The following is a 14,868-nucleotide window of genomic DNA, read 5'->3' on the forward strand; positions in this document are numbered from 1 at the left end:
TGAAAGTTTTGACCTTAGCACTTGATGACGTTTGTCCATAACATAAAACCCACCACACAGGGCTGAGCCAGGGAGCAAAGCACAGGGGGAGATGGGAAAGGAGAGGCACTCATTTAATTCTGCAGACCAGGACAGATTTAGGAAATAGCAGCATGCCAGAGGGTGATGTCAAAGCAGAGGAGCTCCTGAGGGCTTGTGTGAGCCAAGAACAATGGCAGGGATGATGAAGGAGCAAGAAGGAGCACTGGAAAGTGTCTGCTTTCTATCTTTCATTTTCCCTTGGAAGAAATGCTGGCATTCAGCTCCTGTTGGAGCAGAGCTCCTGCAAACCCTTCCTCACTATGGTCAATGAACCCTGGCCATTAAAATGCAAAGCCAACATTTGTGCTAAAGAAACCTGGAAGGGCCAGCTTTAGAGCTGAAAGAGAGGTTCTCCAGAGTCTCATTAGTTTCTGGCCTCTCTGCTGAGTCTGCCAGTGCCCACAAGGGGGCCAACTGATGCAGTGATTTTTTCCAGGTAGACACTTATCTACTGGCAGCTGGCCTGAGGCCACCAGTCTGTTATCAGACAGTGACAATGCTTGGTTACTCCCATGCTGGATTTGAACCAGTGACCTAGAAGTGGGAGACTTGGTATCTCTGAGCCATTCAGCGACCCTTAAGATATGTCATTTAGCATGTCAAATCAGATCCATTTCTTGGCCTAACAACTGTGATTGGCTTAATATTCCTCCCACTAGGTGGCACAATCAGCACAACTGAAATGTCAGTATTCCCAAAACAAGGCTTACAAACAGCCTTCCCATCAATTCGATTCTGCGGAGGTCCTGGGAGCAAGCCAGGGGGTTCTTCCTGGTACCTGGGGTGGTGAAGCAGAGGGTGGAGAGTTATGGACAACCTGCTGCTCCTTTCAATGTGCATATCTTAAAAGCATGGAGCGTAAACACGACATAGCTACGCATGGGGGATGATCGTTGAATCCATACATGAAGCCAGAATCTTGAGAAGGAGACAGTAGGAACTGGATGAGAGAAGGCAGCAGTGTGTGGCGGGACTACGACCCATTAGGGAATTGCAGGCTCTGGAGAAGGGTGGCAGAGTGAGATACATGAGGAAGGAGAGGCACATGGTACCCTAGAAAGAAAAGGAGTACTTGTGGCACCTTAGAGACTAACAAATGTATTAATAAATTATTAATAAATTTGTTAGTTTCTAAGGTGCCACAAGTACTCCTTTTCTTTTTGCGAATACAGACTAACACGGCTGCTACTCTGAAACACGGTACCCTAGAGACTCTTTCAGGCTGCGGAAAGGAAGGGGGTGGTGGGATTGACAGGGCAGGGAAGGCAGCAACATAAGGAGTGATAGGGGTGGGGTGGGCTTTAGAGCAGAGAGGGAGGCTGTGGGATTGGGATTCACCAGGGAGGAAAAGGAGCAACGGGAGTGAGGAAAACACCAGACTTCCTGTGGCTGGTAACTTGTCTTCTTCCAGGAATGTCCCTTGAGGTAAAAGTATTGGCCTGAAAACATAAACTGGCATCTTCCCTGAAATCTGCTGTCCTGCATATTTCGGAGGCTGTTTGTGGAGTGTCCCTGTATTGTGATGAAGAAAAGCAGTACTTGTGGCACCTTAGAGACTAACAAATTTATTAGAGCATAAGCTTTCGTGAGCTACAGCTCACTTCATCGGATGTATTGTGATGATTTGTGGTGTAGCAATGACAGTTCCATGGAATTTGATGACATCTCACTGCCATGTGATTCAGCTTGATGCAACGGGGCAACATTTGGAAAGCAGTACGATGACACTCTGATGACGAAACGCTGGGGCGCTTTGTTGCAACGTGATGTTTTGCTGCCCGGGGCCCGCGTTTGCACAAGATTCAGCCATGTTTTGCCTCGTCGCGGCTACGTTTTGAGGCGCGCTGGCAGCGTGTTGCCAAGATGTCGCTGCGTTTGGGACGGGATGTGCCCAGCACGTGAGAGACCTGGCGCTGCCACATGTTGCTGCAAGGTGGCACCGTTGTGTGATAATCGGCCGGCGGTCTTGTTGCCTTGCCCTTGGCCACAGGGTGAATGGGACGTGGCCACGCTGGCCACAGGGCGAGCCTGGTTTGATGTGACGCGGCCACGTTTTGTGGCCCTAGCTGCTGTGGCCCCCGGGGACCAGCCTCCCTAAGGGGAACCAGTGACTCCCCCGGGCGTCAGGAAGCGGGCGACTGGTGGAATTTCCCGCCCAGCACCGAGGCTGGAGGCCAGAGCCGTGTGGGCCGGGAGGGCGGGGCGACGGCGGCCACGCCCCTTCCTCCGAGGACCCAATGGCGATGGCGTTCCGGCGGTGGGGGCGGGGCTGGCTGCGCTCGGCCCAGCTGCGCGGCTCGCTCTGTCCGCCGCTCAGTGTCTCGCCCTTCGCCAGCCGGGCTCGCGCCGTCCGGGGACATGCTCCGGCCCCCGGCCTCCGCCAGCGCCTAGCTCCGCCCCGCGACCGGCCATGTCCCTCCCCAGAGGTAGGAGAGAGCGGGGGGCTTCACCCCAGCTGCAGCCTCCCCGCTGGGCTACGGGGGGGGGGTCTCCCGTGGCTCCCCCCTCCGGGCAACGCGGTTCCCCCACACCCCGCGCGGTGCTCCGCTTCTGGGCTACGGAGCGGGTGGCGGGGTCCCCACAATGGCCTCCCCGGGGAGTGGCCCTGCTGCGCTGGGGGTGCCCCCCTCCAAGTTACGGGGTCCCCTTGTTCTTCATGGGGGGTGCTCCTCCTTCGGATTACGGGCTGGGGGGGTCCCCCCAATGTGCTCCCCAGGGGGTGCCCCCTCTAGGTTATGGGGTCCCCTTGTTCTCCATGTGGGGTGTTCCTCCTTCGGATTACGGGCCGGGGGGGTTCCCCCAATGTGCTCCCCAGGAGGTGCCCCTGCCGTCCTAGGGGTGCCCCCTCTAGGTTATGGAGTCCCCTTGTTCTCCATGTGGGGTGCTCCTCCTTCAGATTATGGGCTGGGGGTCTCCCCAATGCGCTCCCTGGGAGGTACCCCTGCCGTTCTGGGTTACAGGCTGGGGGGTCCCCCTTGCTGGTTGTATACCTCCCTCCTCTAGCCAGCGTCCCGAGCTGCGTATATTCTGTCTTTCTCCCACTGCCCCATCTGCATCCATTGCAGAGTTGCCCTGCCAGCATGCTTTCTGGTTCTCCTCCTCGGTTACAGAGCTGCCCAGTGTGCGCCTGGTTCACCTAAAATCTTCTGCCCACCTCCTCATCCTTTTCCCCTGTAGCCGCATGAAGTTTAGATTGACTCTGCTCCAGAGCTCCTTGACTGAGTGCAATTCTCCAGCCAGTGGGGCAGATTTTGGTGGGTGCTTGGCCAGACAACTGCTTGCACCTGGTGCCCGATGCATGTTTTGACGTCTCACGTTGCTTGTTGGTTTTCTCTCCCATCCTCCAGTAGAGATGGGGGAGAGTATCTGCTACCTGCAGGTGGAATGTTGCTGCAGGAGATCCTCTATACCAGTGCTACTCAAAGTGGTGGTCCACGGACCGGTGCCGGTCCACGAGCCATCGGGTGCCAGTCTCTGCACACATTGGGGAAAAAAAATTGCCGATCCCCCGCATCAGCTAGCTTGAGAAGCACTGCTCTATATAGGGCTGATATTGGCTGAGACTGGGAAGGGGCACCCTGTCTGTTGCTGGGTATGTGGGGATGGCATTAATGCAATAGGAGCAGCCAAGAATCAAAGAAAGAGGGTTGGTGGGACAAGGCTGGTTCATGGACAAGGGGACTGAGCAGCATGACAGATCAGATTTGCATGTGTTTTGATACTGCTAATCTGTTTTACAGGAATATACTATACTAAGAGACCTTTAATGCAAGGTGGATTCATGGTAGTGTTGGTGTTACTTGCTCCCGGGTGGGGATACCACCTGGGGAAACTTTTGCAGTATTAGCAGCCAGAGTTGTATCCTGGGCACAGTGAGTGTTATCTCTGCAATTCCAGTTTTTTCTTTTTTCAACACTTAGCCAGACGGTCGGCCGTAGCGATCATTCACCATTTGGTCCATTCCTGCACAACTGCAAAGGCTTGATGGCGTGAGATTCCAACATCGGAACAGACTTGATGAACCCATGTAGTTCCAGTTGGATCAGACTAAATGTTTTCCCACTAGTATTCCAACTTGGCTGCTGTCCTGAAAGCCAGGGGCCTGGAGGTGTGATTGGAAAAGGTGCTAGGGCATTTCTGAAGCTCTAAGCTTCAAAAGTGTTGAATATGGTGTCAGAGCATTCAGAGGGAGAGCTTTGCATTGGTCTCTTTCTGGGAGTAGAGAGAGAGAGACAAAAAACCTTTATAAGCATATTCCTCAGTCCTGACTCAAGCATTGAAATATGGATTGGATGGACTGTATATTACTTGAGTAGAGTTACATAAGATGGGAAGATACCTGATTGTTGCCTAATCTTTCATGCGTAAATTACCTGTTACCTGCATGCATACTTTACAGCCAGAAATTAATAGGTAGCAATAAGAAAAGGAGTACTTGTGGCACCTTAGAGACTAACAAATTTATTTGCACATAAGCTTTCATGAGCTACAGCTCACTTCATCGGATGCAGTTAGTCTCTAAGGTGCCACAAGTACTCCTTTTCTTTTTGCAAATACAGACTCACACGGCTGCTCCTCTGAAACCTGTCATTATGCATAGGTAGCAATAGTTATGGCTCTTTTACTTTACCTCAGTTATGTAGAATAGAATCTTTAAAGTTCAACTCTCTTGTAATCAAGCTCTTTGTAAAGAGCCTAGCAGGATTTTGGTTCTATATAAACAAATACGAAAGACTGGTTCCCTGTTCCATGGAATTTACAATCTAAGGCCTTAATCTTGCTGTCACTTACATAAATGCTTAACTTGAAGCGGGTGAGTAGTTCCACAGTAGTCAGTGGGACTATGTGCGTGCATACACAAGTGTTTGCAGAATTGTGGCCGAAGGTGTTAGAAAGCTGTATATGATTTAAAAAGAAAAGGAGTACTTGTGGCTCCTTAGAGACTAACAAATTTATTAGAGCATAAGCTTTCGTGAGCTACTGCTCACTTCATCGGATGAAAGCTTATGCTCAAATAAATTTGTTAGTCTCTAAGGTGCCACAAGTACTCCTTTTCTTTTTGAGAATACAGACTAACACGGCTGCTACTCTGAAACCTGGCACATGATTTAAGTTGCTCATAGAAATACGCTGATTACAAACCTCAATGCTTTGGTTTTACTGCACTAAGTCACTTACTTGCTTTGGCTCAATTACTGCAGTAAGTTTGTGGCTGAATAAACAGTGATTTCCATAGATGGATCAACGGGGCAGTGTGCTTTGTCTGTCCTTTGTTGAGGTGTTGCATATGTTACAGTCTAAAACTGAGCAAGACTGACTCTGGCTTTCATTGGAAACGTTGGACTAAAATACAGTAATTAAACCTATGGGTTAAACAGTATGCTCAGCTGAATAACTGTCTACTAGAGACAGTATGAGATATAAAAACAACAAAATATTAGTTTTAAGTGCACCTTGGTATATCAAAAGTAAGGGTTTGTATTGCAGTGCACACACCAGTTATCACTCTTTCATTCTGACATCAGTTTGTAGCCAAGCTGCATCGGCATTTTCATATATGCAATCTGATTAGTGACCTGCATCGTTGTCATGATGCAAAATCATTATTTTTGTGTATTTTATACTTTTTAGAAAAATGAGGAGTCAGGCCAGTTTGCCATTCAATCCCAAAGATTTAGTTGCAAGTTCTGGAGTAAGTGTCCACTCGAAGAACAGCATAGGCAAAAGTGCAATAAAAACTGTGTTTATTATGACTTCATGACTGCATTACTTCAGTAGATCTATGGGAAAGATGATAGCAACTGTTTCCCTCCCCTTCTCCCCAAAAGAAAATCACTGTTGCAGCTTAGTTAACTTTGCAGTGTCCTGTGAATGTAAATTTCTGTGGATGAGAGTGGTGCAGATACAGAGCAGTAGCCTGTGATGTAACTTCAGTAGTGTGAAATAAAATTGCATGTAAAGGAAATACACAGGAACATCTGTCCCTCTGGTACTCCTGGCTTTTGAGCAGAGCTGTGTTTGATCTTTCGCTGGACCTGACGTTGATTCTGAGTTCTGACACAGCCTGACTTGACGAGTGTATGTCTGTCAGGCCTTGCCAGATTTTCCCATGTGTCCTTGTTATGTGCAGCTAACAAGCGTGAGCAGGTGTCATGGACATTATTATTTGTATAGCTCCAGTGGTATGCCTTGTGCCTTACTGATGAGTAAGAAGACAAGCTCTCTACCCTGAGGTGCTTGCAATTCTAAATTAGGCAGCTGACATAATAAGAAACTACATTGGGCTGGGTTGAGGAGGAAAGGAAAGGGGGGAGGTGGAGAGGAGAAATTATTCCTGACAATTCTGGTGATGCCTTGCCTTGTTAAAGATGAAGAGGGTAAGAGGGGGCAGATCACTCCAGACCTGTGATTAGCGGTGGCCAGCAGGATGAAGGCAGGAAGGGAATGCATGAGATTTAATTGCTGCTTCTCGTTTCTCACTGGAATAAACTGGATTTAGATTCTGGGGGACTTTTCTTCTCCCAGGATGATGCACAGGAAACTTGAAATCAGGGCTCATGTGAGTGGATGAGCAACACGTAAATATGACTTTGTATTAAATGACTGTGTCTGAAATGGAGGGAATGTGAACTTGAGTTTCCTGTTTGCTGTGTAACTGCGGTATGAATCAGCAGCAATATAATGGTTCTGAATGGAGCTGCTGACTCATATGCAAGGGAACATATGCTAGAACTAGCTTCCTGGATGGAAGGAGGTCGGCTATGCTGCGTAAAGAGGCAATAGTGAGCTGGCCTGATGGAAAGGGGAGGTGAGCCCCTCTCTTTGCTTAGCAGCCTTTCTGTCTGATGGTGCTGAGAGTCTGTCCTCTACTGAGGAGCTGGATGAGACTAGGGCATGAGCTCAATACAGGAGAAGGACTTGCAAGGAATCATGCACTTATTTGCAAGGTTCTTTGCCTGTAGGTAGATACTGAGTGCAGGGAATATGCTTCCTTCAGAACATATCCATACCCGCTTTGGGGAAAGCGGGTATTTTAAAATTATCCACATTTCAAAGCTGCTGGCTTCTATAGATTGACATTTCTAGTCTTTTGAGAAGAGCTGGTGCCTGCCTGAAATATAATTGCTGCTAATGTCCTTCTGGGTGATCTTCTGTGACATCTAACATGTGCATGACCTGTTGCTTTCTAGTATGTATAGTTAAATTTTTGAGTCCATTCAAGTATACTGATTACCTGGTTCTCTTATTGGTCTGAGATTAACAGCTCCATCTCTGTCCATATCATTTACCACCCTTTGTCTGATCTGAGCGTTTTCCTTGTCTGCTTCCTTTGTCTCCTCTTATGCCGCGATCTATGCTTGGATCAGCTGCCCAGTTAATTGACCAAGCAAATGCTTCCTCTGGAAACCTCTACTCCAGGGATTCTCAAACTTCATTTTATGGTGACCCCCTTCTGACAACAAAAATTGCTACGTGACCCCAGGAGGGGGATCAAAGCCTGAGCCCCGCTGCCCTGGAAGGGGTGGGGGGGCAGGACCAAGGGCTTCAGCACCAGGCAGAGGGCCTGTAACCTGAGCCCTGCCGCCCAGGGCTGAAGCCCTCTGACTTCAGCTTTGGCCCAGGGCTATGGGGCTCAGACTTCAGCTTCAGTCCTGGGCCCCAGCAAGTTTAAGACAGCCCTAGTGACCCCATTAAAACAGGGTCGTGACCCACAGTTTGAGAAACACTGCCCTACTCCCATCCCATCAGTGCTCAGCTACCGTGTTTGCACACCCTTCTGTTCTCCTCTAACTTGCTTTGTACCTTTGAAATATAGGCCCTTCAGGATAGGAATGTATTGGTGGGTGAGCACTGCTTGCCTGTTGTCTGGTGACATATGTTTGGTCTGCAAGAAAGGCTTAGTTTGATTAGACTGCACAGGCTCCCTTTCATTGACCATCGTGGCATTAGATCACTGTGGCCATCCTATTGGGTAGGTTGAATTTCCAGAGTTCGCTTCTGTTTGGGAAAACTCGCTTCATGGAGTCTGGCAGAGTCAGCTTCCTCTTGTCTATTGCTTCCGTTTCTTGGTCTTAATCTGATCAGGATGTGAAACAGGGACCGTTTCTCTGTAACTCTCAAATGGAATAGCTACATATATCCCATTGCAGCTTTCAGAATTAGACTGTCATTTCTGTTTACTCATAGCATCATCTTCTACCCCTGCAGTTTCTTTAGATGCTGTTTCAGAGTAGCAGCCGTGTTAGTCTGTATTCGCAAAAAGAAAAGGAGTACTTGTGGCACCTTTTTCTTAGTCTCTAAGGTGCCACAAGTACTCCTTTTCTTTTTAGATGCTGTGTAACTTCAAACTGTTGCATGTAACACTTGTGAATGGAATGATGTTGTGTGGGAGGCTTTGTCTGTCCAAACATAAGCCCCTCGCGTGGACTATATTTAAAGTGTAACTATGCCTTCAGCTTTGCAATTGTGTATAATTCACCCTTCCATAGATTTAAGTGGGATGCTGTCACCGATAAGAGGCTCAGAATGTGGCTTGCTTTTTACTGTGCTTTGTTTTTGAAGTCCATGCTGCTCTTTGTTCTGAAAAGCAGATGCTTTAATTAAAAGAATTAAGGGGTCTATTTGGGCTCTAAAACTGGGAGGGGAGGTGGAGAGGGAAGCAAATAAGGTGTTTTTATGTGTTCTGAGAAACAAAGGTCTTGGTAGATTTCCCCCAATAAGATAGGTAGAAAGTTACAGCATTGAAATGAGGAGAAATGCAATTATGACATCTGGAAGAGAATCTGTATGAGAACTGGGCTTGGGGGAGTTTCTGTAGCACCAGCAACAAGGTAGCAAAAGAATCTTTTGTGGTCTGAGATTCTCCTCTGGGACAGGAAGGAATGAGTGACAGAAATGTAAGGTGTCATGCATGTGAGCATCTGCTTTTCAAACCCATCTGCTTTTACTTCCCTTTTCATGTACACTTATGCGAAGTCCTGGATCTTTCTTACCTGGAGCAATGGCCCTCTGTGTGGATTGCGGTTATTGTGGCTTCAAAATTAGATTATAAAAGAGAGGGTTAGCAAAAAAAAAAAAAGTGTCAAATTTTTCTTTGCAGTGGGGCTTGAATTGAAACTAGACTTTTATTAAAAGGCAGCTGCATTTCAGAAGATACTGAAAGGATACTGTGAAGGAACTTCTGCTTTCCTGGCAATATGCTCCACTCAAGTGTGAGTAAATAAGTAGTGTGATTTAGCATTGACTAGTCCAGCCTGCATTTTTAGGGACTGCACCCTTTGGTTTGATGATTCACTTGTCTTCCATGTGGAATGCAGTTTGGTTAAATGGTTATGCAATTCAGTGGACTTAGATTCCTGAGCTGTCATGTGCAGTCCATACTGTTCCTACAGTTGTTGCAGCTGATAACACCCAGTTGCGGTAAAATAAAGGTCAGCCAAAAAATAAAGCATTCATATTTGAGGCTCGATCCAGGTTTTGCAGTGGGTCGCCTTGTATATAGTGAATGCTTTAGTATGGAGGCACAATGGGGAATTTTAGTTCTGAACCCACAAAAGCAGGAGCATTCCTATTTTTCAGTTTGATTGTATTTTAATGTAGTGTATGTGATTCATTTAACAATTATAAGGCATAGAGAAAAGGAGTACCCGTGGCACCTTAGAGACTAACAAATTTATTAGAGCATAAGCTTTCGTGAGCTACAGCTCACTTCATCGGATGCACGAAAGCTTATGCTCTAATAAATTTGTTAGTCTCTAAGGTGCCACGGGTACTCCTTTTCTTTTTGCGAATACAGACTAACACGGCTGCTACTCTAAAAGGCATAGAGAAGCGCTCTCTGCACTCCTGATGACACTTTGTTGCACTGTGTCTATTGCCATTTCACAGACAGGAAGAACTCCTGTGGAGCCAGTAAAATATTTTGCTTAGACATCCCTGTATTTCTAATCGCGTGTTGATCTGTTTTGCTGGCTGGCTGGATACTGCTTAATATTCATAAAGGCCAAACTTAGCCTGGGTTTTTGACTGTGATACAGGTGAAGGTAAGAAGACTGTCTTAAGCATCTGTTTGGATCTGAATCCTTCCACTGCCTTTAGACATTGTTTAGGGCATGAACAGGACTGTGCTGCCCCTGTCCATCATGCTGTTTACTGGAATGACTGCTTTGTTGTGTCTCTAGAGTGGAACCTTTTATTTATTTATTTTATTTATTTATTTATTTATTACGGAGAACAGGTTGTTGGCCTGTCGGTAAACCCCGCCCTGGAGGACCCGTGGACTGCTTTTTGTCTGGCTTGGGTGGTCCTTCCAGGAGTTAAAAGCTCCTGCAAGCAGAGCTCTCGCGGTGATTGGAATGTGCATGAGCTTTTCAGTTGCAGCAAGGTGCCATCCCTGGGGAAGGAATCTGTTATGCTGACCATTAGATACTCCTATTCTCTTCCCACCATGTCTGGTCAGAAAACAGCTCCCCTTCCTCCCCATCACAGTCTTCCTTCGCATCTGGAGCGTATGAGACACGAAGGCGTTGTCTTTGCTGCTAAAAACATATTTTTCACCTCGGGGTAACTAACAAACATGAGTAAAGACAGGAAAGACCAGGCATGTTACTTTTTCCTCAAGGTAAAGTCACCCAGGTCAACCCCAGGCAGGGTATAGTGCTGACCTTGTACTGTCTTCACTGTGTTTTTTTTACCTCAGGATAGCACCTGTAGTAAAAACCACAGCAATAAAGACAAGCCCTAAAACAGCGTAGTCATGCTACATGTCAAAACACATCACTTTGAAGCCCTTGAGAAGGGCAAACATTCAGTACAGTCTCACCGCCTTGCACGCGCTTCATTCTTAACACTTTCTAAATGAGAAATATGAAAACATTTTTGATTCATTGGTTTTAAGGCACAAGATCATCTGGTCTGACCTCCTGCATTGCCCAGGCTGGAATTCCTGCATCAAGCCCGGTGGCTGTGGTTGAACTAGCGCATAGCACATAGAAAGAGACCTGATCTTGATTTTAAAGATTCCAGGTAATAATAGCTAGGTCTCTTATATAGCACTTTTCATCAGTAGATCTCAGTACTTATCCTTACAATACCCCATGAAGTATGGAAGTGCTATTTTCCCTATTTTTACAGGTGGAAAACTGAGGCTAAGTGACTTGCCCAAGGTCATACACGAAGTCTGTGGTGGAGCAGAGAATTGAACCTAGATCTCCCATGTCCTAGGTTAGTGACCTAACCACTGGACCGTCCTACCTGTCTAATGGAAATCAGTGATGGAGTTTAGACTCTTTTTTGGAGATTATCTTAATCCAAAACATTCCTCCCACAGCCAAAATTAAACACAGCAGATTCAAGGAATTGTCTGATTTGTGCTCTCTGCTCTGGGATATGGCAGCAGCAGACTGGGAAGAAAATGACACTACTTAACTACTTTTCCCGTTCTCCCTCCCATCCACTTATGGAATGGCGTCATGGCTTCACCTACCAGGAAGCAAGGAGAAGAAACTCTGTCAGTGATGTACAGTATAAAGGTGATTGGCCAGCTGGTGCCTGGTCTGGTAGAAACTTCCAGAGTGAAACAAGATGATGTGGAGTGCATAAAACAACTGAATTAGACGCACTATAACCTCCCTTCTTCCCTCTAAGGGTTAACTGAGTGCCTTGATAGCATCTTTTGTAGAGGTTGGTGTGTAGACACTCCCCAAATATTTGTTCCAGGCCACATATCTTAAAGCCTTAACAAGTTTGCCAGTTAATTGGATATATTTTACAATCATGTTAACTCTAGATTTAAAAAAGTCTAGTGTAGACCAACAGAGGGCAGGATGGGGAGGAAACAAAACTCACCACAAGGTTACGTCACCCCCCCCCCCCAAAAAAAAGTTAATGCTGGAAAGAAACAAACCTCTACAGTGCACAATACAAGTAATTTCCCAGAAGAGGTGGCTAACCATAGGCTGTGGTTTGGCACCAGTGTCTGTCAAAACGGAGTCCAGTTGCTAGTGCCAGGTTCCAGGCATGTGATGTCACAGTTGCACGTTTCCAGTAATGCCATGGCTCTCCTTGCCCAAGGAGTTGGTAGGAGTAGAGAGAGGTTAAGGCAACTGGTGATGCACGTCCTGTTTGTATACCAGGCTAATGTACTCTTGTTCGTCATATTGACATTGACGTTTTTGGCACCTTCTATGGATATAAAAACAGTAATGCAACTTTTGATTTTTCAGGAGCTCTTTTTGGTTCCAGCAGATCATGAGGATGAATATCTGATTGGGGATGGGGGACAGGTTGATACTGAGTCCACGACACTAGATTTGGGTAAAGCATCAGGTAAAAGCTACTGCTCCTTTATTTTTGTGGGAGGTGGACACTGTGTGAGTGACGTGCAGGTGAAGGTCTCTTAACACTGGTAATTGAGCTGCAAATACCGTATTTCCCCATTGGGATCCAACATAGGATCGTGGTATCTTAGTCTTGGGGTAGAGGAGTGAATTTGTAAGAGATTTTGCCTATATCTTCCTTTCCATGGGTGCTAAAATGTGAGAGGATAAAATACCCTGTGTGATTATACTGAGCCCTGGTCTACACAGTGTTCATGCTGATTTGAACATATTTTGGGTAGGGGGTGCTCTTTTTTTAATAGTGATCTAGCTAAGGCAGTTCAATCTCCTAGTGTTGGCATAGCTATTCTGATGGAAAGGTGCTTGTTGTCCAGTCAATTTATGAATAAGCTGTGCCAATATATTTACTGGTATAACTGCAGTCCCCACTAATTGATTGTGCTGCTTTAACTAGATCTATTTCTGCACCAACACAGTTACAGCAGTACAAAAAAACATGTGTAGACCAGCCCAGAGTAGCAGCACATCTGGGGGCTCCTCTGGTCCAGTTGGAAGCCTCTGAAGTTTATTATAAAGGTGGTCGGGGCCTGGTGTGATTAGTAAATATAATGCACAATGGCAATTCAAAGTATGAGCCAAAGGCTGGGGAGGTGATGTTATAAGGGGGAAAATGTTCTGCTGTAAAAGCTGGCAGGTGGTCGTAATACGTTTGACAAATCATAAACGTGCTGGGTCCGGTAATTGCATGAGTCAACCATGGGGTTGTCTGGGAAATATCTGCAAGGCTGGACTAGTTGGCCTGATAAATATCGCTTCATGATGCATGTGTATGAACACCGTCTTCCTATGGACTTAATGGGGACAGCTGAAAAAGCAGTTTTCCTGCATGGGTCAAGAAAATGCATTTTGGCAGATTCTACAACAGGTGCAACTGCCTGTCAGGGATGCTCTCTGGGCTCCCTTGCTGTGTCTGCTGATAGTAATTGTTCAAGAACAGAACACCTGTATGTCCCCTATGCGGGCATTTTGCTGTCAAGTAGGTATCTGCTTTTACTGTCCACATCTTTCCATGCAGGGTTTCTCTGTGCTCTTAAAGCTAGTGTGATTATTCTGTCATTGAAGAGGAACTCTTCCATTTGGTTAAGTGTCTCCTTTGTCTTTTGGAGCAAGGTCTCTTCCCTGGAGCCATAGTGGTTGTCGGATCTTGCGAGCAGAGCAGGCTCAGACTCCGACTCCGTCAGTACCTGGATGGGAGACCTGCAGGGATCAAAGCAGGTGATGGGGTTGATCAAGGGCATTTCTTCTGAGCCATTACGATAGCAGTGCCTTAGCATCCTGTGCTTCTGCAGGGAGCTGTGATGAAAGGCAACGAAAGTGTTTCTTACAATTTACTACTAAAGATGACGTGACTCTTTCCGCAAGAGACCAATATGCTAACCCCACAGTCTCTTGAAAAAGCACAGTCTGGCTAATTAAATTCCCCCTCCAGGCTGTGGTGGCGGTCAGTTCCTGTCCTGGAGTGCTGTTGCGAATTGCATTGCAGCAGTGGGTGAAGTGGTTGTTATAAAATCCCTTGTTTACCTAGTGCTCAACTAATATTTGAAACTCTTTGAGATCCTTTGTAAGGTGTCCTAGAAATGCACAGCTGTGAGTTCTGCCCCCTTCACCCTGCCTCAGATGGCATAAATACAGCCATTTGACTGCACCCAGAAAATAATATCCATTAGCAAAAGTTGCATCTTAATGACTGTTTTTTTTAAAATGTCCCAGTGTATTAGCTGGCATGCTAAGTCGTCCTGGCTTTGCTAGAAGTAAAGTTGGCCCACCTTTTCCACCCAGCATTGCCTGTTTAAATCAGACCCTGTCAGCAGGCTGTCCTTCCTGCACTTCCTGTTGACTCCCTTCCTTATTGGTTGACAAGCTCTGTGTTCACAGAAACCAAATAAAGCAACAGTATAAAAGAGGATGAGTGGCGTGTGGGTGGAGGTGCTGTGAATGGGATCTGTGCAGACCTGAGTGTAACAGCCTCTGCTGGAGTTTAGCTTTATCTCTCTGGCAGTGTTTGGATTTCTTAAAGCTTGAGGCCATGCTGCTATTCTGGTTGATGGCCTCTCCCTGTGTTTTAATTACGTATGTTTTAATTACTCGAGTATACTGTGCTCTGTTAAGGGAGATTACTGGTCTCTGGCCTGCACATTCCCTTCATTAACTCTGTTACCTTTTCTCACTGGTTTACGGTCTCCAGCATTACTGAGGTGTAGAATGCCACAGCTGGCTTTGAGCAAGCTTGCCGCTTACCTCTCGGCATGCTGCGTGGTGGAGAGGGGCAAGTTTTTAGATCTGAGAGAACTGGAACTGCCAATTCAATGCCTAGGGTGTTGCATTGATGGCCAGGCATAGCCCTTTTTCTTTGCCCTAATGTTGCACTAAAATCAGGCCCTTTTCCCAA

General features: G+C 46.6%; 1 protein-coding gene across 1 annotated transcript in view; it reads left to right on the forward strand.

Annotated features, from left to right (window-relative positions):
• Window positions 1-2,275: 2,275 nt before the first annotated feature.
• MAP2K3 (mitogen-activated protein kinase kinase 3) overlaps window positions 2,276-14,868 on the forward strand; it is a 59,651-nt gene continuing 47,058 nt past the window's right edge. Inside the window, exon 1 of the mRNA XM_038420071.2 lies at window positions 2,276-2,507. Within this exon, the coding sequence (XP_038275999.1) occupies window positions 2,492-2,507 (16 nt within the window). The 5' untranslated portion in view covers window positions 2,276-2,491. The remainder of the gene's footprint in view (window positions 2,508-14,868) is intronic.

This window comes from Dermochelys coriacea, chromosome 10 (genome assembly GCF_009764565.3).
Source record: "Dermochelys coriacea isolate rDerCor1 chromosome 10, rDerCor1.pri.v4, whole genome shotgun sequence".
NCBI classification, from domain to species: Eukaryota; Metazoa; Chordata; order Testudines; family Dermochelyidae; genus Dermochelys; species Dermochelys coriacea.